Source organism: Trachurus trachurus, assembly GCF_905171665.1.
Source record: "Trachurus trachurus genome assembly, chromosome: 9".
Classification (NCBI taxonomy): domain Eukaryota; kingdom Metazoa; phylum Chordata; class Actinopteri; order Carangiformes; family Carangidae; genus Trachurus; species Trachurus trachurus.
The window spans coordinates 15,610,695-15,636,339 of NC_139895.1; the positions used below are offsets into that span (position 1 = coordinate 15,610,695).

The 25,645-nt window shown below is 40.6% G+C and overlaps 2 protein-coding genes across 4 annotated transcripts; both read left to right on the forward strand.

The window, feature by feature from the left end:
- Window positions 1-1,085: 1,085 nt before the first annotated feature.
- LOC310990874 (serine/threonine-protein phosphatase 6 catalytic subunit) lies at window positions 1,086-5,823 on the forward strand. The gene is made up of 7 exons (XM_083978410.1): window positions 1,086-1,188; window positions 2,926-3,021; window positions 3,263-3,328; window positions 3,413-3,554; window positions 3,649-3,728; window positions 4,011-4,220; window positions 4,490-5,823. Exons 1-7 carry the CDS (start codon window positions 1,114-1,116, stop codon window positions 4,736-4,738), a joined length of 918 nt encoding a protein of 305 aa, XP_083834536.1. The 5' UTR covers window positions 1,086-1,113; the 3' UTR covers window positions 4,739-5,823.
- A 915-nt stretch (window positions 5,824-6,738) lies between these two features.
- golga1 (golgin A1) lies at window positions 6,739-24,988 on the forward strand. 3 transcript variants are annotated; one of them, XM_083978955.1, is made up of 24 exons: window positions 6,739-6,912; window positions 7,673-7,976; window positions 11,048-11,138; window positions 12,395-12,469; window positions 13,978-14,075; window positions 14,159-14,191; window positions 15,474-15,602; window positions 15,851-16,020; window positions 16,245-16,356; window positions 16,467-16,550; window positions 16,684-16,809; window positions 17,029-17,124; window positions 17,813-17,908; window positions 18,068-18,163; window positions 18,728-18,868; window positions 19,047-19,121; window positions 19,472-19,561; window positions 19,943-20,045; window positions 20,380-20,540; window positions 20,755-20,913; window positions 21,021-21,080; window positions 21,440-21,664; window positions 21,756-21,842; window positions 22,794-24,988. In XM_083978955.1, exons 2-24 carry the CDS (start codon window positions 7,848-7,850, stop codon window positions 22,872-22,874), a joined length of 2,517 nt encoding a protein of 838 aa, XP_083835081.1. In that variant the 5' UTR covers window positions 6,739-6,912; window positions 7,673-7,847; the 3' UTR covers window positions 22,875-24,988. The 3 variants fall into 3 exon arrangements, with proteins under 3 accessions (XP_083835081.1, XP_083835083.1, XP_083835082.1); XM_083978957.1 differs by lacking the exon at window positions 15,474-15,602; XM_083978956.1 differs by lacking the exon at window positions 12,395-12,469.
- The last annotated feature ends 657 nt before the right edge of the window (window positions 24,989-25,645 follow it).

Consider the following 25,645-nt stretch of genomic DNA (forward strand, 5'->3'; position numbering starts at 1 on the left):
TACAGTCACCCAGAGAGTAACAAGGTAAAGCTACAAATAAGTCAAATGTTTAACAAAGATGCCAGATGTTTTATAAATAAGTCACATGCTTCATCTTAATTATCTTACTCAAATAAGCCAGAATTGTTGATGTCTATCTACAAAAATGAAGTAATGTAACTTCATCTTCCAATTAAGAAACTTGAGTAAAGTCTAAGTAGAAAGAAACTAGTGAAGTTCTTGCTCTTTTATACAGTGGCTTTAACATCCTGTGACTTAAACAAACACTTGCAAATAGACAAAACGCACACAAATTCAGAAAAACACACACTAAAAAATATCCACATGCTACAACAAAACATAAGTGTCTTCAGGAGATGTAGTTATGAACCATTATCCTTGGTTATAATTTTTCAATGGTTGGGAAAATACCACAGTCTATGGAAAATATGAGGGTTTATTTTCCTCCATACCAGACGGTGGCAGTAGTGCTCTAATTGTTTGTTTGCCAACCGCAAACAAATATCAAAGAAAAAATAAATTACCTTTTTTTCGCACATCCATTGCATTTGTCCCGTGGCTGACAGCTGTGGAAAAACACCTGGAATAAATTCTGAGGCTAACACTAGCCCAATGCGTTTTCTGCTTTAATCCGCGATAAGATACCAAGCTCATGTCAAAAATAGGACTACAGAAATTGTCGCGGACGTAAGACGTCATCACGCCCAACAGGACATGCTTCCTCAATCGACACATTAGCCTCATTTACACAGACTCGTTAGTGTTTATACCTTGCGCTTATGAACTATTGGTAACGTTTTAATAAGAAAGGCCTTTGTAATAGTGCTTCGTGCTCTAAATTAATTTACAAGTTGGACGCTCAATGATGGTGACGTTTAAGTCACACGACCGTTGTGTAGTCCTTTCGTAAATTGACAGTAGCTTCATTTATAGCGAATGGATTTGGGCTTGGATATCCTTAAAGCGTTGTGCATTTGTCAATATCATCTTGCCCAACACAAACATCACAACATTTTGTCACATATCACGTTTGCTGTGTGTTGAACGGTTGAACTACAAAAATACGTCATACGTCATGCGTACCCGAATGCGCATGACAATTCAGTTAGTACAATGGCGCCTCTAGACCTGGATAAATATGCAGAGATTGCAAAACAGTGTAAATACCTTCCAGAAAATGACCTCAAGGTAAACGTGACCTTTGAGAATAATTTTAAATTGATTAAGGCATGTGGATATCTTGAACGAGCAACATTAGCTCACTGCTGTCTTACGTTGTAACAGCGCAACCAGCTAACGTTAGCTTCAGGTAACGTTTGTTTCAGCTAGCTAGTCTGCTAATAACATACCTCAAACCAGTTTAATTAATCGCAGGTTTATGCAAGTCCAAACTTTTCTAATGTTAGTGATGCAAGAGTCAGGATGATCTGCTCTGCCTTGCCTGGGTCTGAATTAACTAATCCATCCTGATCAGCTGATGTTGTTGACTGTCATGGTATTTATTAGTTGACAGCAGCTGATATTATTTTGCGCATCTAACGCATCTAACGCCAGTGTCTATGGAGATACAAGGCTGTTTATCAATATCAACAAAGTCACATTTACTTCCTGATGGCACGTCGCACCCCAAAGATACTGATCTGTAGATTGTGAGATAACGCACTTTCCTCTGTGCAGGGATAATCTTTTTTTTTTTTTTTATCGTTGTGCTGAACAGTGGATATGTGATTACTCTTGTCAGTAGCCCTACGCTTGTTGACATTCGCTTATTTTGTCGATGCGGACTGTGTTGTGTTAAGTACGAGTGTAGCCTATACGCACTGTATTTACTGTAATTAGGTGTTAACTAGACGCTATCCTGTCATGTGTTCACACCATGGTTCACACCAGCCACAACAACATCAACGCCATACTGCAGATGTGTAGATCCGAGTGTAATCTGTAGTTATTAGGCTACTACATTATTTCGTGAGTATGTATTGTTGCATGCGTGGGTCTGGACCACGCCCATCATCAGGCTGGACCTGTGTTTATATCTTAACTAATACAGCTGTAAAGTTTCGGTCTGTGTCCGTCACAAGTGTAATGATGTCATGGTGACAGAATCTGCTGACACACACCTGCCAAAGTCCTAAAACACCACTGTGGTACTTCCTGCTACAGTAGTTGTCTCTAGCATCACATTTTGCCACGATGACACACACACACACAGAGTAGGTGAAAACGATCCCAGCCACGCTGTCTGCTGTACTGTGACTACAGTCAGCTTTAAGTTAAGGCACAGACTCAGACAGTCTGGTAGAGTCAGCATGAACCACTAACCAATTTGCAACCCTAACCCCCTAACCTGTTCCCTTGCAACCAAAAAAAGATCACAACATAAGGTTTCTAACCCTAACTGTCCCCAAAATAGCAATTAATGGCAGTGAGGGAAAATGACAATGTCTAGTATATGTTTATCAGTATTACACTGGGTTATGCATTATTATAAATATATTTTATACCTCTTCTCATGAAATGATTGTGACAATGTGATTTATTCTTCATAGATAAAGTGTATTTTTTCCTCAAAACTTTATTGATCAATCTCTTCCAAACTTATCACTGTGAAAATTAAACCACAATGAACCTTTATAATAGGAATAAAAAGTAAAATTATTCCAACTTTATGGGCAACAGAGTATGTAAATCCACATGGTTCAGTTCAGGCTGGCCACCATCATATTTCATTGCACAATTATTCCCCAACATATTTCAGTATTTTTCCAGAAGCTTTTCCCCAGCAAGAGAAAGATTTGGTGGAAACACTGAATACTGCTCCTCTGTTGTGAAAATTGCCACATGTAAAAAGCATTGAATGCTGTTGCTAAATGATGGCTGAATCTTGATCAGTTATGTTTGTGTGTTAATTTTGCATCCGTACAGAGGTTATGTGACTACGTGTGTGATCTCCTGCTGGAGGAGTCCAACGTTCAACCTGTCTCCACTCCTGTAACAGTGTGCGGGGACATACATGGACAGGTAAAAATCATGTCTCAAAGCACAAAGTCCATTTTTTATTTATGTATTTGTGTGTGTGTGTGTGTTTTTTATTGTTCTTTGGACCGCTTCTGTGTCTGAAATAAAGTGTTGTGTGAAATAAAAGTTGAATTGAATTGAATTGAAAAAAGTGGAGGAAACATCTTGTTTTTGCAAAGCAAAGCATTTAATGTGACAGTTTACACAGTTAATAAGATCTGATGTTTATGTCTTTGTGTCTTAGTTTTATGATCTTTGTGAACTCTTCCGAACTGGGGGCCAGGTTCCAGACACAAATTACATATTTATGGTTTGTATATTTAAGTTACTTTTAATGGATCATTTTTAACTGCTCTGTGGTGCAGTTTTGGTGATGCTCTTCTGTCCTCTGTAGGGTGACTTTGTTGACCGGGGATACTACAGTCTGGAGACGTTCACCTACCTTCTGGTGCTGAAAGCCAAATGGCCCGACCGCATCACTCTTCTCCGTGGAAACCATGAGAGCAGACAGATCACCCAAGTCTATGGCTTTTATGGTGACGTGATTAATGGAGAATATTGATCTGACTCCATCATCACTGTCATGCACTCGCAGTTGAAATAAGTGAGGCTTTTTTTTTTGTCTTACAGATGAGTGTCAGACCAAATATGGGAATGCAAATGCGTGGCGTTACTGCACCAAAGTGTTTGATATGTTGACAGTTGCAGCTGTAAGTATTGGAGTATTATTGATTAATTAATTGATATACGAAAAAAAAGTATTATATTTCCAGTTCATTTCTGCATGGCATGCTGTATTTTTCATGTAATTTTGACTCCCATCCTCACTTACTGTGATGTGACAGCCATTAACAGGTTACCTACAGTATCAGATACACCTGAAAGCGTTCACATATTAGTTGTCCCTGAGAAGATGATGTTAGTCTTGAATGCAGCAGGTTGTGTAACAAGTGTGATCAGATGTCCTAACACCTTTTTTTTTCTTCTTTCAGCTGATGGATGAGCAGATTCTGTGTGTCCACGGAGGCCTCTCCCCTGACATCAAAACCCTGGATCAGATTCGAACCATCGAGCGGAACCAGGAGATTCCCCACAAAGGAGCGTTTTGTGATCTGGTGTGGTCAGACCCCGAGGATGTGGACACATGGGCCATCAGTCCCAGAGGAGCTGGATGGCTCTTTGGTGCAAAGGTCACAAATGAGGTACGTCACATTTATTTTTGATTTATATTTAGTTTAGCAGAACCTTCTTGATGTGCGGCGACAGTGCGAACTGTACAGAGGCCACCATCCGGAAATGACAGCCAGTCATTAAAAGATTCAGGTCAACAATGCTCCTCTGTTTCTATAACATGAACACAGCATGAGATACAGTACCCCCTGTATCAAAAAAAAAATAGAGGTAATAAGTTGGTCATCTGTGTTCATGTTGGCTGTGTTAACACATTTTTCTTTTGTTTCTCTGTCTGCAGTTTGTTCACATCAACAACCTGAAGCTGATCTGCCGAGCGCATCAACTCGTCCACGAAGGCTACAAGTTCATGTTCGACGAGAAGCTGGTCACGGTGTGGTCGGCTCCCAACTACTGCTATCGCTGCGGCAACATCGCCTCCATCATGGTCTTCAAAGACGCTAACACGAGAGAGCCGAAGCTCTTCAGGGCAGTGCCTGACTCTGAGAGAGTCATTCCACCCCGAACAACTACACCGTATTTCCTGTGAGCACACTGAAACAACACGGCCATTTTGTTCAGTGCACAGATACTGACTGGGACAGTGGCATCAGTATGTAAACCCATATGAATTGTGTATAGTGCATTTAGAGTATTTACAGCGCATTTCCAGGTGCCAACTGTCAGTTGTTATTCCCACTCTGTGCATATAATGCCATTATTCTGCAGCTTAAATCACACAGACATTGCAGCAAAGTTAGTTAGCTCAGTAGCATTGCTGTGCTGTTGATGTGTCTGAAAGGAAGGATTAACAGTGCACATATGACACCTGCAAAGTGGTCATATTCATAAATCTCAGTTTTACTTTGTGATTAAAATTCACTGAGCAAATTGCAGGAGCAGTGTTATTTAAGACGTATGATTTTTATTTTGTTATGGTAATGTATTAAAGCTGGATGTAAGATGACGAAGCACTGCACAAAAGCAAAAACTGCATCTATCCTGACAAATTCCAATAACATTAAAATGTTTTTGTTATTATGTGACCATACAAAAAACGTGTAAAATTCAGAGTTGATGTGTAAAAAATTATATATACCTGTATGTTCAAAGTTTCAGGATTGTGATGCCTGTGGTACCTTAAAAAATCTCTGTAATTTTCAGATTTTAAATCAGCACTAGTAAGTATTATTATTTTTCTGTGTCACCATGCTGTTTTTAAATAAAGAAATCTAAAAAAGTGTTCAAACTTAGACATCAATACCTGGATGAGGAGAAAGGAACCACAATTGATAAGACAATGTTGAATCTTAATTCTGCCATAGAAGATTTGACTGTCGGGATAGTAATCTGTATTCATTCTGCACCAAAACCACGCAGAAGCACTAATGTGTTGTTTGAATTGCCCCCACACTGTAGAGCAGATGTGCACACCATCCCCAGGAGACATAAAGGGGTACAGGTTCAGGCTTCATTTCACCCTATGGTTACATTAGAGTGGCACTCGACTGAATCACAGTGGTGTTTCCTTGGACCACAGGGTTGTAAAAGAGCACATAATTATCCTAGTTGTGCACAGAACATATTTTTGCTATGGAAACTTCTATCAAAGTTTTGCTAAATGTTTGTCAATTAACGAAAAAATCTTAATCACAGAACAGAACCTATATTTCTTGTTAATTGGCACTGTAATTTCTGAAATGCTTTTACAGTATTAAACTTGAATTTAAAAATTCCATTTACTAAATCCAACATTTCTTGTGAAATTATTATGAAATACATACAGTATACACATGAAAAAAGAACTGATAAAAAAAAGATGGTTACTCACAGTTAGGGCATTTTACATTAGACATGCAAGTTAACAATTAATTTTGCATTTTAATCGATATTTTCATATATTTAAAAAAAAAAATAGGGAAATTTGAAATTGCAAACATATACATCCATATACATTTAAAGACCCCCTAAACCAAAAATGTATTTTTTTTAAATGATTAACATGTCAATTTAGTGTGTGGGCTCTGTTACAAGGCATTTCAGGAGCAAAATTGCTAATCCACGCCATAATTGAGCATTTTAGACTTGAAAATGCAGTTTCAATACCAGACTCTGAAAAAACTGTTTTCGTGCGTCACAAAACTATAGCAACCAATCCTGTTGATTTTTCCCCCATCTCATTACATAAAATATGCACAGGGTACAAAGCGGGAGTAACGTACGTTAAACAGCGATGACGGCGAAGTTGCTCTGTGTTCAGGTGAGGAGAATTTTGAAATGCCTCTTTAGGGGGTCTTTAAGTAACACCCTATTGAAAAGCAAACAGTCATTCATGCAGAGTTGCTGTGTAGCCCTGCAGCGGATCTGAAACACTGCTGCTATTCATGATCTCACCTGCAGGTGGCGGAGGGCAGCGTCTCTTTTTTCTTTTTTTTTTCGGAGGGCAGCGTCTCTCGCTGGTCTCTCGTGGCTCCGCCCACATCGAGTCGACAGCCCCGGGTCTGGCCAATGAGCAGAGGGTCCCTGCCGTGACGTCACAGTCATCTGTGTTGGGTGATTACGTGTAGCTCCACAGTTAGCAACAGCTAGCTTGTCAGACGGGACACCGTCAACGTCGCCTGTCACTACGGTAGCTGTTGTTTGAGTGTATGTAGAGAAAATGAAGTGTACGGTTATTGAGCACTCGGAAAACGCCACGGAGTGAAATTGTTCGAGTTTAATACGGTAAGAGAAGAAGCGACTTCAGAGAACGAGCAAGCTAGCCACAGCTAAGATCACCCAGTGGTGGTAACGTTAACTCTCATTGTTATGGCTACAAGAGTTAGCTGGCTAGCTGTCTGTCAAAACATAGTCGGACAGTTTAGTTGTTCGTTTATTATAGACATGATAAGACACCGTAAGTCCCATATTGTTACCTATTAACGCATTAGCTAGAAGACTGAGTTCACAGTTTGAGCACACTGTAGCTCAGACATGGAGAGACTTTTAGTTTCAAAGTCCCGAAGAATTTCATTTTTGCTTTCCATTGCGATTATTTTGGATGAGTAGTGTAATCACCCCAGTAATAGATTTTATGAGCTGTATTAGAAGGTCATGTGTTGAAAGGTTTAAAGGATGTTTAAAGGTGTGTAAATGAGTAGTCAGAAGATTGTCATCTGTCTTGACTAATACTCTGATCAGAGGTAGTATTTTTTTGACAGTTGTGGGATGTATTTTGTCTATTTCAAAACACTGGTTGCTTTTTTTAGGTAAATATCTTGTAGCATTAATGAGAGTCTTCTATATAGCCTAATAATTAGATCACTTCCTGGAAAGGACCTATAGAGTAGATTAAACATCTGTCATTGATGTTTACCCATTATACTGTATGATGTTGATAGAGGATTGAAAAAGAGTGTGCATTGATCTTTTTTGCTGGGCTCATTATGTTAAACACTGTCAATCTTTGCATTTAAATAAGTGTCTTTTTCTTTGCTTTTTCTAGATGTAGCAGAATGACATTCCCAGCACAACTGTCTGTTGAGTGGTACCACATAAGGACGTGGCTCTGTTTCAGCCCTCAGAACAAGGAGCCATAAACTTAATGCATCACATGAAGTCAGTTACTCTCCACAGACTGGGAACTGCACTCAAAAAGAGATACTGAAAGGGCAGATAATATGTTTGCAAAGTTGAAGAAGAAGATCGCAGAAGAGGCTGCCACAGCACCGCGGAGTGGCGTTCGTATACCACGCACCATCAGTAAAGAATCCATCACCTCAGTGGGGGCAGACTCGGGAGATGACTTTGTAAGTAACTCTGTGAAATCAACACCAGTCACTATCATGGTTGTAGTGGATTTATAGATGGTTCGTAACCAGCTTTTGGATGTTGCATTGCGTAACATCCAAAAGCTGTAATGAAGTAATGATTAATTTTGAATTTCTTTCTGACTGACTTTCTTGAGATGGAGCAGGGCAGCTTTGTCCTTACTGGTTCATTTCAATTAACCTACTGAATGTTTTCATAGTGTGTCACTAATCTAAATGTCGTCCTAAATCGGGCATTTGTTGCAGTGATGTGAAAAAAAAAATGAACCATGTGTTTGTGGATATTAAATTACAACAGAGTTAAGAGTGCCGCTCTGTGCTCATCTTCTCTTGTGCTCACGTCAATGAATAGCACACTGCTGGCTGTTAGATTGTTTCCTATGGTTGGTTTGGGTCATGTTACCTTAGGTAAACACATGGATTTGAAAAAGGATGTCGAGTCACACACCACTGCACTTCCACTAAGTCATTAAATGATGAATTGATTTTTTAAAATAGTAGCTTGTTTATTTTTGTGTTGATCGACTAATCCATTAACCCGTTGGCATTTCAGGAGATTCTTATGATGGCAAAGTGAATATTTAAGAAATGCCTTAATGATATTGCCTCAGGTTTCAGTTAACTGAACATTTTATAGTTATATAGCCTAGCATTTTATGGAGAAAATGACTAATGAAGTAATTAAGAAGATCATTGGCAGATTCATTTCTGATGAAAATGCTCTGACTAAATCCTCACAGACAACAGAGTATATTTAAAACACATGATCAATTGTTGCTATATCTGTTCTTACAGGTGCTTGAATGGACCTCACTGTGTTGAGCTGTCAGACATTAAAAAATAGGTCAGGCCTCAAAACACCTACTCATTGTGAACACACGCAGCAGCACCTTAAATGTGTGTAGATGGCATGTCTGTCAGTCCTGGTCGTCCAGTCTTTGATATTTGGGCCAGTTGTCTGAACGTCAGAGATTCTCTGGCAGCTGATGTTGATGCTGATGGCTGTGGTCCAGCTGCATTAGTAATCCCCTCTGTGACTGGATGAGAGCCTTTTACTGCTTCTCCTCTGTGTTATTGAGCCCCAGGGACCACCTCATTGTGCAACATCACTGCCAAATGTATAGATGCTTGGTATTAAAGGAGCTGTATGTAAATTCTGCTGTTGCTACAAAGCCAGTGTTAGCACTAGCTGCTGTGTTTACTGACAAGTCTAGAAGAAATGTTGAGTTCAGCTTTCAAATTTCATTCTTTCACTCAGCGTCTTTATTTTGCCTCTGGCTTCAGTAAAAGAAAAGGCGCGACAGAAGCAGTCAGTATGCTTACCAGCTAGACCTTGTCCACTTGTCCTTTCTGTCACTTTCTTATACTGAGTCACTGTAGCATAGTCTGCCGTGAAGAAGTAGCTGCCAAGAGGACAAATTATAAACCTCTTTAACTGTAATTTCGACAGTGACAAAAGCTCTTGTCAAACATTCATCACCCTGACTACCTGAGCACTGTTTTTCTCATTTCACAGTATTTTCTGAACTAAACGTTTTTGCTCACATATTGATTAGAGAACACTGTTTTCTGCCTGCAATGTAATGAAAAACAGATTGAAAACTGATCGGTGGACTTTGCTGTCATGCCATTTGTCAGTGTGAATTAGTTTCTGTAGCACCCGCAGCAATATCCTGGAATTTGAAACCAATGCTGATAGGAGCCTTGGTTTTAGAAACAGTCACCGGTTGGGCTGCTCCATGTGACAGGACTGGGTGTGACTATAGATTAATGCTGGTGACTCTTTTGTATTGGGTGCGTGTAGGGCGGATACTCCCAGTCGTAAGACCAACCAGTGTGACATGAAGCCCTGTTTTCACACCTGGATGTATTCAAACGCCAGAAAAGAAAACACTCATTTATGATTCTGTCTTATTTAAAATTGTATTTCTGGTCCCTCAACGCTGCTTCTGTTGGCTCAGCTGTGCACTCAGATATTTTTAGGGTCTTGTTGAGCTTTTCCCACATTGTTTTGAAGAGAAACGCTCCTGCCTTTGTTTGTAAAGGAAATCCATATCAGTGGAGAAGCTCTGTTCACTGAAGCCAACGGTGGGATCTCTCCGAGGGGAAGCCAGACTCCTGAGGCTGTAGCAGCTCCATCTCAGTTGCACTTGGTTAAATTATTTAGTGAAGTTGCTGAGTGGCGCGTTGCTGCCATCTGATACAGTGGCTTCAGAAAGTAGTTGAACCCCTTTACTTTGTTGTGACTTTGTAGTGTAGATCTGTTGAAATATGTATGTTTATTTTGGTATATAGGAGGAATTTCATACATACGTACATATCATGTAAATAATGAAGTTTCCCATCTAACACAAAAACAGAAAATAGAAAAGTCAGTCAAAATAAAAAATGGAGTTGGAGATGGTGTTGAACGATGAGAGGACAAAATGCAGACAAGAGGGGAAAAAAGCAAAGAAAAAATGGAGTTGTAAGGTATTTATTGTGTTGTAGATTTATTTCTCTATTGATAAAACTGCTGTGTTTGCCCATCCGTCACCGTAATTCATCATGATGACAGTTTTTTGCAACTCCATTAAAAACCAGACACTGGAAACTCTCATTTATCAACAACAATAATGTGTGTAAAAAAGTGAAGTGATTGTGTGTGTCGTCGTGTTTCTGGTAAAATAAAAACCACCCAACCCAGCTTCCTGTCATGACACTGGCTGATGGCACCTGGTATCATAAGCTGTCATTTTCTAGAATAAATGCATGAAATAAATAGTTAAAAAGAAAATGAATGTAAAAAGAAAAAAAAAGACCCAAATAGTGTCAGCTGAAACATTAGCTTATTATATGCATGTTTTTTTTTTTTTTTTTTTTTTACATATGCCACCTGTAGTTTACCAGTACCGATACCGTCCCCATATATCTAGTCAGTCAAAAGATTCAAAGACTAACAAAAAGAAGTAACCACTGAAACTCTTTGACTGTTGCATCTCGGTGTGAGTGATTTACATATGTGATCAGTATCGGCCTGTTGAATAACACTGTTGTGTTTGTGTCTCCAGGCGTCCGATGGCAGCAGCTCCAGGGATGACCTGCCCGCCCAGCTTCTCCGGAGGAACGACCAGATCCGGAAGCTGGAGGCCAAGCTCTCAGGTAGGACATGTCAGGCTGAGTCTAAGCATCTGGCAGAGCATCAGAGAAATCTTGTAGCGGTCCCGCACTGGCCTTGTAACAAGAGATCCAATCCTCTCTCTAATTCAATAACATCAGAGTCATATCAAACGACCCACTTATGTTGTCATCTGATAAAAGGCTGATGCATTAACCAGCACAGTCTTTTCTACACTGTATTATTTAACCTGTTAATGATGCAGTAAACCATCAGCCTGAAGCCTAGAGCACTTTCAATTTATCTACTTCTATTTCTCTCTAAGACCACTATAGCATCCATTATGAATAAAGGCGCTTTTAATAAAGTCCAAGATCATCAGAAATATAGAGATACAGACAGGCCGATGTGTCTGAGTTGACAGGATCATGCATCTGAAACAACCATCTAAATGTTATTGTATAACACACTATGGGTCTGAAAGTCAGTATACTACAACTATAAACAGTTTATGGGCCTTATAGTCATGGTAGGAATAATTATTATGCCTCCACGCCGCTGGCCGCTGTGACCGGAGGTCTTCTGTCCGTCCGTCCCATTCTCATCAACAAGATATCTCAATAACACCTTGAAGGAATTTCTTCAAATTTGGCACAGATTTTCAACTGGACTCTAATTAATTTAACTGGATTTTGATGCTTAAATGTCAGAGGTCAAGGAACACTTCACACAAAAGCTGCATCCTCCAGAGGACAGGGCCTACAAAGGTGTTGACCTTTCGTAGCCATAGAAGACTGTGAAGGCCAAACTGAAATGAGATGGTTTGGTGTATGGAGGATTTTCATTTTCCATCACCAGCTGTTCCCATTTTTGACAAAAACTAGAGGTTTTAAATGGGTTTTAATAGTCATATTATATAATATATATAATTATATTATATAAAAAATGTAATGATTTGATGTTTTATCCTCTACTAAGTATAATAGCTTCTCTTTCCTTTGGGTGCCTTATGTTAGTTCCTTAGAAGAGGTTAAAGGTCGCACATTGGCCGCATGCCTTTTAACCAGTATGGTTTTCTCAGATAAGAAAATCATTAGTTTTACCTTCCATTATTTCTCAACCATGTTCTCCCTTTTGTTTTCTCCCTCTCCTTTTATTCACTCTCTCTCTTGCCTCTCTTTACCGACATCTGCCTGTTCCTCCTCCTCATGTTTGTGTGGGTTGTGTGTTGGTGTGTGGTTGTGTGTGTGTGTATGTGTGTGTTTATACCCCATCCCATCACCCTACTTCCCAACACTAGACTACGCTGAGCAGCTACGAATTATGCAGAAGACCAAGGACAAGCTTGAAATTGCATTAGAAAAGCATCAGGATTGTACGTACCTCTACTCTCCTCCCACTTAGCTTCCTCTCTCTCTCTCATCTGTCTGTTGGCTATTAGCAACCATCACCTAGCGCTTCCTCACTTCCTCCTGTGACGACAGGTTTCTCTACTCCAGATGCTAATATCATGGGCTTTAGAGGTTTGCTTCGGGAGCTCTTGGTGCTTTTCCCCTTTTATGTAAAAATCCACCCTCAGACCTTTTCCACTAATACTTGTTCAGCACAGTAATTCAGGGTTGTGTGAGCATCTGCCTTTGCTCTGTCTGCCCCACACTTCTGCTGTAGCAGCAGCACACAACAGTTTCCTATATTTCCCCACAGTGGTGGTTGTACATCCATTGTTTTCAGTGGGATGTACACAGTACGCACACAAGAATTAAATATCTTGCAATCTTGTGTATTTTTTGCATCTTATGATGTTGATGTCTTTAACTACTTTTTTTCTGTCCGTGACTGCTAGTATTTAACTCATGCTCTTGATGTTGAATCTTAACTTTTTTTTGGGCGACTTTCATACCTGAAGTTGAGACTGAAACTTAGATCAGTTCATTTGCACTCTGCTGTGCAGCAGCAGGCTTGGTCAACACGGCCGGAGATGAACCTGTGATGATCCATAGCCAGTGTCCATCTGACACATGATGAGATCATTTTATTTTATTTTGATGATGCATTTCACTCGTTCATTGTTGTGACTTTGTATCTTCACTCACTCACGTAGTAGCTAGGTGAAGTCAGTGAAGTGGGACAAGGGATGCCAGGGTGTTTCTTGTCTCAGTATAAACACATCTGCAAAATAAAGATTAAAAACAGTGTAGTCACAAAGTCCTTTTTTTTCAGTTGTAAAACAAAAGAAATGTTGAACCAATGAAAACGATGAGAAATGAGGCGCTCTGTTTTTGAAACGCTGCGATAGCAGAGCTGGAAAGTGATGCAACTGTATCCAGTGGGCATTAAGGTTTATCAGCAGGTTTGCAGATCAAGTTCTCACTTCTCAGAGGATTAATCATTTTTCCTGAGGCCCTTCTAATGTTTTCTTTTTTTTTTGGCCCTGTAGCTCTTCCCTTTTGCATCCCTCAGATCTAACTTTCACATGTTAGTTCCTGTTAAAGAGGAGTGAGCTTTTACCTCTGATAGTGGTAAATTGCACAGCCTGTTGTTATTTAATGTTGAGGTTGAACCAACATTGAATCTTCTACAGTCTTTAGGAGTTTGTTTCATGACACCAGGGTGGATTTTTTCCCCTAAATCTCTTACACATGATGTTAGCGTCAACAGACTGCTTTCTAATAACGTCGTCATTTTCCATGCATTGCTCATCTTTGCCTCTCTCTGCTTCTGAGATGAGCACACTTCTTAATCCGACTCAAAACTTTTCACAGCTACTAATGGTGCCACTGTCTGTGCTCTTTAATCCTTCTGTTCTCTTCGGCCACATACAAACCTCTCTCTGTGGTTTCCATGTTTTCCTCTCTGTCTCTCTCCTTCACTGTCACTGCTCAGCCTCCATAAAGAAACTTCAGGAGCAGAATGAGACTCACCAGGTCAGCAGAGCCAAAATGGCAGAGGGCATGGCTCTAGCACTAGAGAAGAAGGACCAGGTAAACGCCGCTCTCTCCACCACATAGCACAGTGCTGACCTGGAGCCTGTGTATTCATCTTTTTTTTTGTTATTTATCTACAGGAATGGACGGAGAAGATGGCCGATGTGGAAAAGGTTAGTCCTATCAGTGTCATGCTATTTGAAGATTTTAAAATAAGACTTTTTCTAAAAGCAAATGCAGTACAATACTTAAAGTACTGCTTTAAGATGCTGTTTTGTTTGGTTTCTCTGGGCTGGTGTGAAAACTGAAGAAAAACCAGATTTGAATTCAAAAGTGAAAGTGCTGTTAAATACACCTGCTTATCATGAGCTGCTGAGAAATGACTTGCTGCTTCAGGAAGGAAGTGATCAGAGCTGTGTTAGATTTTGGTTGTTTGAGTCGTTCTCTCTCAAAATGTAGGCTACATGAGATTAGTGCAATGAAGCAACCACAGAGTTAACATCTGTACAATTTCTGTAAAAAAGAGCCCAGTGACAGCCAGGGCTGGAGAAATTATGTTTTCAAGTCGTCAATCTGTCCTATTCTTGTGGACACAGAGTCTCAGTAATTTCTCTGTAGTCAGTCAATCCTTAGAGTTAAATGGATAGTTCAACATTTTGGCAAATTGGCCCATTGCCATAATCCCTATAGTCATAGCAGTAGGTTTGTTATCTTTAATTGTCGGTGCAAGCTATTTTTAGAACGCAAGCTGCTCAGAGCTACGCTACGGAGGTTTCCCTCATCAAACTCATCAAATACACAATCCAACAACTCCAAAACGCTCTCGTGGACAAGTTGTAACCTGCACATTCACCACGCTATGAGATAATAACGGAACGTTACGAGACAGAGTTGTTTTTGAGGTAAATTTATGCAAAACCAGTTTTTCGGCAAGCAGTCTCTGCATTTGCCTCAAAAACAACTCTGTCTCGTAACGTTCCGTTATTATCTCATAGCGTAGTGAATGTGCAGGTCACAACTTGCCAAAATGTTAAACTATCCCTTTAAGGATGAAGCGGTTACTGATGACTCAAATGTCAAAAAAGTCAAAAGCCAAAATTGGGTGATAACATTTTTCTATCCAAATAGTCAAAAGGTCAACTTCACTGTGACATCATAATGTTCTGTTAAAACACTTCTGGCCTTTACACAATGCTATAACTCAGGAAGGAGAGACTTTGACCACATTTACTGCAACCTGACTGGTTGGTGGAGGAAACAACCATGAGGAGAAGAGTCTAGCTTCTCTGTCCAGCTTTTTTTTTTGTTTGTTTGTCTGTAATCAATCTGAAGCTGACAGCTCCAAAGCACTAATAGGAGTCAAAATGTCCACAGGGAACTTTAGCACTTTCTATTAAAAGCTTAGATGGGAGGACAACGCTGGTGCTCATCGGTGTAACTGTTGTGTTTGTTTAGGACAAGGTTGCCCTGTCAGCCCGACTAGACGAGATGATGGAGCAAAGCTTAGCACTCTTCCAGAAAAGAGATGACCTGGATGAACTGGAGGGCTTTCAGCAGCAGGAGCTCGCTAAAGTTAAACACATGGTGCGTACATGTGGAGTTACTTTTGTAGCATCTCAAAAAAACAGTAATGCTGTGCGAGATTGAATTCAAAACTGGAGACGAGCTGAAAAGAAAGACGTAATTTAAAGTCAGTGGCAGTGTGTGAGCCTCAGTGTACAGGTCCTTTTTGGCACAGTGTATGTTTTGAATTGGGATTTTATTTCACTAGGGTTTGTAGTCGTGCTTCCTTTAGATCATGGTTTGTTTTTTTCCCCATTCATGTTGACCAGTTGCTGAGGAAGGAGGAGCAGCTGACCCAGCAGGAGCTCCAGCTCCAGCAGAAAGAGGCTGAGGCTCAGTCCGCCAAGCGAAACCTGTCCGAGGCTCGGGGGAAGCTCCGCACTCTGGAACAGCAGCACGAGGAGAGCAGCAGACTTAACTCTGAGCTGGAAATAGAGCGGTAAGTGAGCTCCATCTTTATAGTATTACGCCATGATCATGAGCTTTATGGGCTGGATGGATTTATAAGTACTGTCTTTACACACAGTGTTTTCCCAGTATTCCTGCGCTATTAGATAACAAAGCCTGAACAATTGAATGCATGAAAAAGAGGACGAGATTCATTATGGCCTGTTTGTAAAAGAAAAGAAATGAGACAGAGTGCATCTGATTTTATTTGTGCAGAGAGGAGCTGCTGCTGCTCAGAGAGGAGGCAGAGAAGAAGATGAGTGAGCTGGAGGGACGATGCCGGGAGCTGCAGTCAGTCATCCAGCAGGTCTCTGAAGACTTCCAGAAGGTCAGTTGTGGAGCATTAGCTGCACTGAGAAAATTCAAACCTTAAATGTAATAATAAAAAAGCACTGTTCAGTCAAAGAGAAAATACATTTGTGAACTTTTGCTTTTCAGTCACAGATCATGGTGACGTCTTTGGAGAAGTCCCTCCAGGATCTACAGACCGAACACGACGCCCTGAAGCTGCAGCAACAAAAGGTCAGAAGAAAATAAGTAGAGCAAGTTATAAAAACTATCTGATGAAAGAGTGTGAGCCAGGTAGTGGAAACATTAAGTCACAGGGATACGACACTATATAACTAATTTTGTGGGTTGTTTGGTCTTTCACCAGGCTGCTGTGACAGAGGAGGACAAGGAGCGCTTGTTGGCGGACCTTCAGAAGAAAGTGACCTCCCTAGAGAGACGACTTCAGGGCAACCTGAGCCAGGACGAACATCTACAGGAGCTTCTCCAGGAGGTGAGGACTGAGTTTAGACCCGTGTCCAATAGATTAAGTCATTTAGATTTCTGTCTGTTTGTCTATGTTATAATAATAGACATTGGATGGGTAATGGATTTTAAAACTTTAATAGACCCTCTCCCTGTCTATTTAATAGTTGTATCAATGTGCTGGGAAAGAAATAGTGGCAGAACCTCAGTGTGTTGTTTACCAGTGCTGCTGTTGTTGAGTTTTCAGAAGTCCAGCCTGGAGCAAAGTCTGGAGGAGACTAGAGGGGAGCTGGTGGCTGTTCGGACAAACCATGCTGATACTGTCAGCTCTCTGGAGGCTCAGGTAATAACCTGAAACCTAATCTCTGGTAAAGTCCTGCGTTCATTATCATACTGTGAGCAAACAGATCTGTAAGACCTGGGGATACAGATGTTGTGGACCTTGTCATACCCAGTTGAGCAGCTGAGATGGGCAAAACTAGTTGCTTTCAGTGACCCAGTCCCTTAAAATAAGTTGCTGCAGAGAGGCCGTTTAGCTCAGTGGGTGGAGCGGGCACCCCATGTGCAGAGGCTATAGTCCTCTCTGCAGCCGGCACCGGTTCGAACCCCGCATCGGGTGGCCCTTTGCTGCATGTTATTCCCCCTTTCTCTGCCTCCCCATTTCCTGTCTCTAACAACCAACCTGTCAATAAAGGTAAAATAAACCCAAAAATATACAAAAAAAACAAGTTGCTGCAGGGACAACACCTTGCTCAGATTTTCAACTAGGAGGAGTTGTTCAGACAAAAGATGCTGGGTGCAGCAGTTTCTCTCTAGGCGCCTATGCCTCCTTGTTTGGGGCAATTGAATAAAGACAGCAGCAGTCAGGGGGGAAAAAAAAGAAAGAAAGGGGGAAAAAAAACCTTGTGTACTCCCTTTTCTAAAGATGTTGTTTCCCCAGCTTTCATCCTTTAAACAGACTACATCATCAAAGGAAAAACTATCTCACAATTCCCTCTGGCTAAACATGTATCTTTGTTGTCTGGCCGCAGGTTTCCAGAATGAGCTGCAGCATCACTGAGCTGCAGACCCTCCTCCGACACAAAGACGACTCCTCAAGGTCCTACAGAGAGAGAACAGATGCCCAGGTTAGAAATCACACACTAGAGCAACATTTGCTCTACGCAGCTTCTTGTTTTCTTTGGTTGTCCACCTGAACATTTCTGTGTCTGTTGACTCACTGATGATGTTTTCACACCGTTGAGAGTCCGGTCACAGTCAAGTCACTGTGCTGGTCTGTGTTTCAGGTTGCTAATCTGGAGCAGCAGATCACAGAGAGCACAGAGAGACTGAGAAGTGCAGAGCAGCAAGCCACGGAGAAGGAGCAGCACATGGAGAAATTGGTGAGGACCGCAACTTTCATCACACGAAATGAAACAAAATTTGTTGACCTTGTTCAGTACAACAACACATTATTATACACCTGTTCAGCAAACACTTTCAGCACTCTATGAGAGCCATCAGAAAGTGTTATTATACTCAAAATGCAAATAAATACCATTATTGCACATACATAGAAACATACTGTCATTCGAAATGACTTCTCCAGCTCTGCCTGTTTGTGTTCGATGAATGAATTTGAACTCTGACTTAGAGGCTTAGATCTGCCTATCACCTGCCTGCTCCAGGTTGACAAACCAAACAAAGGATCAAACTCTAGATTTATAAAATCTAGTCAATTCCTGCCGCCATTCCCATGCTGTCTAATACTCTATATTACTGCTCTCCAGTCAACCAAACATCCAGAAGAGAGTAAATTACACCACATTTGCATTTCTTATCATTAATTAAGACAATAGTCCTTTGCATGCAAGCTCTTTTTGAGTAAATATGCCGTGATTCTTAATTTGGTTAAAAGTAGATAAAAGGATGTATATTCTAATTGTGCTCATATGTGCTTTGTTCAGCGAGGAGAGTGGAGTGCGGAGAAAGCCTTTCTCGATCAGCAGGTCAGTTTGTTACAGCAGCAGAGTCAGGAGAAGACGAGTCGACTGGAGGAAAGCATCAGCTGTTTAGAGACAGACAAACAGACACTGCAGCACAAAGTGGTACGTTCTTCATCTGTTTATTCGTCCCAGATTTGTGTGCGAGCTATAAACTATTCCAGTTATTTTCATGTGACTGTCTTTTTTTTTGTCTCAATCAGATGTCAGATAATTGGTAATGTAAATATATTAGTTGAAGATCGAGTGTCAAGTTGTATTTTTCCTTTTTTCTTCCTGTCAGGCTGATCTGGAGAAGCAGAGGGATGATGTGAACTCTACACTGAGGCAGCAGACAGAGGAGCTGGAGGAATGCAGGGTAACAACCATTTAAGATTAGATTAGATTAGATTAGATTAGATTAGATACACATTTATCGTATTCTCTGCTGATATTCAGTGGTTTAAAATAGGAAAATGTAATGTGACATGTCCATCTATTCAGTATCTAAATGCATAAAAATATGTCTTGGGTCAGAAACACACAGCCTTAGATAGTTGTCGTCTTCATGCATAGTGATACAGATTATTTTACTTGGACTGAAAATGAAATGAAATTCTCAAAACAACTAAAATAAAAAAACTCAGTGAAGATAAAAACCAGAATGCTCAAGGAACCGATTCAGGTGTTTTCATACTCCTCACTTCCTGTTTGTGTCTGTCCCCTCAGACGGAGCTGAACAGCCGACAGACAGTCAGCACCGAAATCGCCAAAGCTTTGGAAGAAACCAGACGACAGAAGGAGGAGCTGCAAACGCAGGTGTGTGGGTGAACACACACCATGCAGAAAGACAACAGCTAACATGCTCCTTCACAAACAATGCAGGAACCACCATCTGTACCACAACATATAAAGTGACCAGGTTTTTTCTGCATTAACTGGTCCTAAACTGTGACCTCATCTCCTGCATAGTCATAAATGAGGAAAACAATGTGTTTAAGCTGATATCACTTATCTTTATTGAACACAATCCTTTAATCTTCACAGCTCTGGTGGAAACAGTACCTGAATCTATGAATGTAGTAACTGGTTGAATCTCCTGTACACTGACTCACTGTGTGAAGGCAGTGTGGAAGAAATTCAGAGCTGGTTTGAGACTCTTGTGCTTGTGTAATGAAAACAGTTTTCACTTGATGTCAGGTTGGAGAGCTGTCTGCATCCCTTCAGTCGTCACAACAGGAAGTGACCACTGTCACTGAGAAGCTGACGCTGAGAGAAGAGGACATCAAGACTCTCCAGAATGGTACACACACGCACGCACACACAGGAGCAAGTTGTTGATTGATTTCCAAACCTGGATAATGTAGCATGGTCGTCTTTGGGTTAGACTAAATTTACCTTTATTACCTTAAATTACCTATAACTACAATTAGTAGACAACAACACTGGTATATCTGAGCATCTTTGATCAGAACATAACAAAACTGAAAATGTCATCTAAGATTTAAAGATAGTGATAAATAGGAAGCTGACAAAATAACTGAAACATGTATTTTAGTCTGATTGGTGTTAGTAAATTGCTTTGTGTGTTTGTGTGTGTGTGTGTGTGTGTGTGTGTGTGTGTGTGTGGGTTGTAGAGGTGCAGAGTCGGCAGGCATCTGCGGTCCAGCTCCAGGAGGAGGTTGAGCGGCTGCGAGCTCAGCTGGAGCAGATGGAGCAGGACAGAGACTCCCAGTTGTCGGGCCTGAGGACGGAGCTGCTCAGTCAGACTCAGCAGCTGGACAGCTGCCAGGCACGGGTCAGTGTTCACACACATGGTCACAGCATCATATACATGTAAATATACTTAAATATACATCATCTCATGGAATGTAAAGAGTTTCTCCGACATAGGATGTAGACTTGAACATCTCCAACTCTTCTATTTACACTTATTACACAAATAATCTGCTGCTCCGTAAAAAGCCACTAATGAAACATGAATTGTCCCTGGTTTCTTGTGTGTGGTGCAGATCATGTACCTGGAGGTGGAGGTGGAGACTCTGACGGAGCAGCTGCAGAGCCCTGAGGTGTGCGAGGAGGATCAGAACGGCAGCGTGACGGTGGACGATCTGGATCACATTCAGAAAGTCAACAGAGAGCTGGAGCAGCAGCTGAGCGACAAGAACAGGGTCCGACAGCTTCACACCTCAACCTTACATCCTTTTAATCTGAGAGCAAATAGATCCTTTAGATATACTGGAGTCAGTCAGTCATTATCCTGGCCGTTGTCTTGCAGACGATCAAGCAGCTGCAGCAGAGACTGGCAGAACTGAAGAGGACACTGCAGAAGGAACTGGTGAGAGAAAATGAATCTGTCTTGTTGTCGTGGTAGGGAGATGATTACATGCTGAAAACTTCTCTATCAAGGTGGTTGGTCCATTCAGTTTTTTAAATTCAAATTGAGGCAACCTGATCTGGATGATGTCATCTGGACTTTTTTTCTCCTCTGAGTTGAACACCAAAACCCTGTTTCCACGTCTGCTAATTTCACTGATCTCTTCAAGCGCAGATCAAACACTCCAGGTCTGCATAAAATGAGAACTGGTTTAGAATGAGCTCGGGTTGTTCGACGTTTTACAGGGTTCATGTTTATCTTCTCTCTTTGTGTATATACAAGCAGCTGTATGTTCTTTTTCCTTTCTCTGATCTCTGTAGAAGCTGAAGCCAGAGCCAGAAGCCGAGATGAAGGAGAAGCTGCCTGAGAGCAGAGCAGAAAGGCAGGAGAGGGTTTATTCTGAGCCCCCCCCAGCATCCGCCCTGAGCCCCCCGACCAGCAAAACCACCGTAACCAACACATCAGACCTCAACGACTCGCGAGAAATCAACTTTGAGTATCTCAAACATGTCGTCCTCAAGTTTATGTCGTCCAGAGACGCTGAGGTGAGTCGACACTCGGTGCGGCGGGTCTGCTCGTGTGCGGTGACTCAGCGTTGCACAGCCAGTCTGAGTGTGTGTTGTGTGTCTCCCTCAGGCATATCAACTGATACGAGCTGTGTCTGTGCTGCTCGCCTTCACTCGTGAGGAGGAGGACATGCTGAAGCAGACTTTGGAGTACAAGGTCAGTGTTTAATAAAACAGATGACTTTCATTTGAATATTTCTGTTATAATAAATATAGATAAGATATATAGACCCTGCAAATAATTGATCGGCCAAGATTCAAGTATTTTATTGTTAATTTATTGTTCCTGTAATGGAACTTGTATGAACAAGGTTAGAACACATTTTGAGATGTCTTATTGTTTTTCTACCACACTGCTGCTTTCTCTGTGTGGTTATCGATCAGTCCTCGTCCTCATTCTTAGCTAGCGACATCTATACAGTCATGTCACAGAATAGGGCCTCATACACGGACTAAATTGAGGCAGAGCTATTTTATTGTGAGCTCAGAATTTATTTATTTTTTGTATATTTTTTTACTTTAATCGATAGTACAGTCGAGAGAGAGACAGGAAATGGGAGGCAGAGAGAGGCGGAATGACATGCAGCGAGGACTGTAGCCTCTGCATATGGGGCGCAGAATTAATAGATGTTGGTTAAAGTTTATTTAGTGACAGAATACAGACAAAAGGATTAGACAAGTCGCATACGTGGTGTAGCAAAGTAACACTCAAAGGAATTAGCATAACTTGTGTTTGAATAAAGATAGCAACTCTAATCACGCCAAGAACAACTCAAAATAATGTGTCCAACTTTCTATACTGATTTATTTTCCTTTATTGTGGTTTGCAGCTTTTATCTATAAGATAAGGGGAAAATCAATTTCAAGTTTTTAGTTTAGTTTTATTTTATGGACCCTTAACCCTTATTGTACTGTACAGAAGTATTTACTGACTGATGTTAGTAATTAGCTGAGGTTATCCAGATTCTGAATATATGTTTTACTTGGCAAAACACAAGGGTATGAAAAAAGAAAGTCTTAACTTGGCCCTCAGAAGGTTAACATAAAATGATACATTTTCCAGATTCCTTTGAGCCTAATCTGGTGACTGGTTTGTCTTTGGTTGCAGATGTCCTGGTTTGGATCCAAGCCTTCTCCTAAAGGCATCATCCGGCCTTCAGTCTCAGGCAGTTTTACTCAATGGAGTTGATGATGAGCAGCAGAAAGAAGTGAAGCGACGGAGAGATGGGAAGTGAAGGGCCGCCTCCAGGAGGACCAGATCCTTCCCGCATGGCTCCCATCACTGAGCAGGATTCTAGCTTTAAACTCCAAACAGCCTCCTACAGTTTCCTCTGACGCTGTGTGGGAAGGACTGTGGTCTTCTGCTCTGTGGGGACAGAGAAGGGCTCACACGGGTTAAGGGATAAAGACCTATTCATTACCAGTGGTTGATTTTAACAATGACTTTATTTTCTCGGCAATGGTTGAGGCAGAGACGAAACACACAGATGTGATGTTTCTAGTCAGTGAAAAAAAATGAGACGGGGGCATCAGAGAAAGAAATAAGACTGTTATTTTAGTAGCTGTACTACACAGGTCACATCTGTCACATCTGTCCTTGTTGGAACAAATATAATCCTGTTGTGTTAACTGGACAGTTCAGCCTTTGATTGCTAAAGGACCTTTTTATTTTAATATGAAATGACTTCATGAAAATGTGTCAGTTTAATCCTGATGCCAGTGAGAAGTCAATTCATGATACCTGTCAAATGTCCGTAGCTCACGTCGGTGTCAAAGGACCCAAACTGTCTAACTGTAAAAGTGTCTGTGTGTCAACGTCCTTTAACAATCAAGGGAATCCAGACTGAGACGTGTGTGAGGTGGTACCATCAAATCCACAATCCTTTTGAGAAGCGACAACACTAATAGATCATGGATCATGGGGCCATGAGTATCATATCATAAACAGTGAAATTATCATTTCTCTATATAAAAACAAAAATCGTCGTTTTGTTTCCCACAAGGTCTGAGCTGAGCCTTTAGGCAACACTGATGTTTTAGAGTTTTAACATCGTTTTAAAGTAAACGCACAGACCAACGCACTGCGAAGGATCCCTTCAGTTTGAAGAGTTACGATCTAATTCAGGACGTTGTACGACTGGAAAATGAAGTTGGTCAGCTGACGTGTGCCGATATTTCAGGCTAAAAAAAACCAGAACACACTTTTATTTTTAGGTCATTAGACTGTTATTACTGTGACCTGAGACTCCTAGCGGCCTCCTTCTCAGATCCCTTCTCAGACTCCAGTCTCACCGTGGTTTCTAACATAAACCATGTGGAAGATAAAAGACTGACTTGCAGATGAGAACATGCTGCAGTTTGGAAGTACTGCCTGCAAGACTCAGTTCAGGGTAAAAATTAAAAATGTCCGGTGCTGGTACTAGAGGACCACAGCTGATCCTGTTTTAGGTCCTTTAACACTAATGTTAGTGATACAGACAATATTTGACCGTGTGGATACTAAGTGATTAAAAAAAAAGTGAATGCTATGTATATGATGACAGGAGGACATGCTCTACCTTTACCTGCCTTTGCTAATGTAAATGAAAGTACATTCCACATGTCTATTTATATATAGAAATATGTACATACAGTATGCATTGAGAAGTTTATAAATCAGTGGATGTAAATGGTTTGATGTGAGCATTTTGCAGTATTTATCATTATAGACCTGAACCCATACACGTTTCTCCCTTAGCTTGTCACTCAGCCCCCCAGTGTGATGTCAGATGTCACAACAACATGCTGATATTTATTTTTTACATCAGTGGGAAGCACAGGGAATCTGCATGCCTGCTGTTTAAACTGGATCCCTAAAGCAGCCTGGCCACTCTTTTACAAATCCCTTCGTTTTCAATGGCCAGAAGATTATGCCTTTGTATTCATTCCAGTGATATGCACATAATGTGGAGCAGGACCACATCAGGAAACTTATCTGTCACAGAAATCTGTATCACTGGTGTTTGTTTTTCATTCGAGGTTGTGTGTTGAAATCAGTCTTTGTAAAGGGGTACATCTATCTGTGTCATTATACTGCGTGTGGAGATGTTGAGAGTAACGTTTGAGTAATATGCTGTCTTCAAGAGAATCAAAAAAGACATTGAATGCACTTTTTAACCCGGTTGATTCTGCTGTGTGAAACCCTGAAAACACAACTTGTACAATCACTACAGCTTGTGTGTCTTCTGCTTTTTATGATTTAACAACTGCTGCAAGTCTCCTGTTTCCCACCTTAATAATAAATCGGAAATGACAAAATCACTTCCTCTGGCTTCAGATCCTGCATATTTGCAATCCTGTCATGTAAGATTAATGCTGACATTAATTACTTGCCTACGCACATTTTGTTTGACACTTGTATTAATACAGCATTCATTCCAGCAATATTTTTTTATTTTTTTAATAGTTGTGTGGAAGTGTTTGAAAAGATTTTTCAAATTTTATCAGTTAATATTCATTTATGTTTTGGTTTGGGGAATGATGATAATGTAATGTAACAATTACAAATTACTGTATTACAGATTTTTTTGATAGTTTGTTAGTTTTGTTTAAACATTAACTTTGATAAGATTAGATACAATAAAAGAGAATAAAGCTAAAAAAAATAATAATAAAATAAAATAAAAAAAATTACTAGAAAGTTAAGAGACAACTGCACCAGTGTCTCCAGTACAGAGACTGATACCTGATGGAGCTACTGCTGTTGTTGGTCAAACTATTGATTATATAATTTTCTGAGGCAAGACAACACATCATTAATTCAGACAAAACAATCATACACAAAGTTTATAATACATAGAAAACACAATAATAAAGCTATTAAAGGGCAATGATCTTAATTTAAAAAGAAAACACACACACACAAAGGGCTACAGTTACCATATTTAGTTTACTTTATATGAAAATGTGTTAGAGTAATTA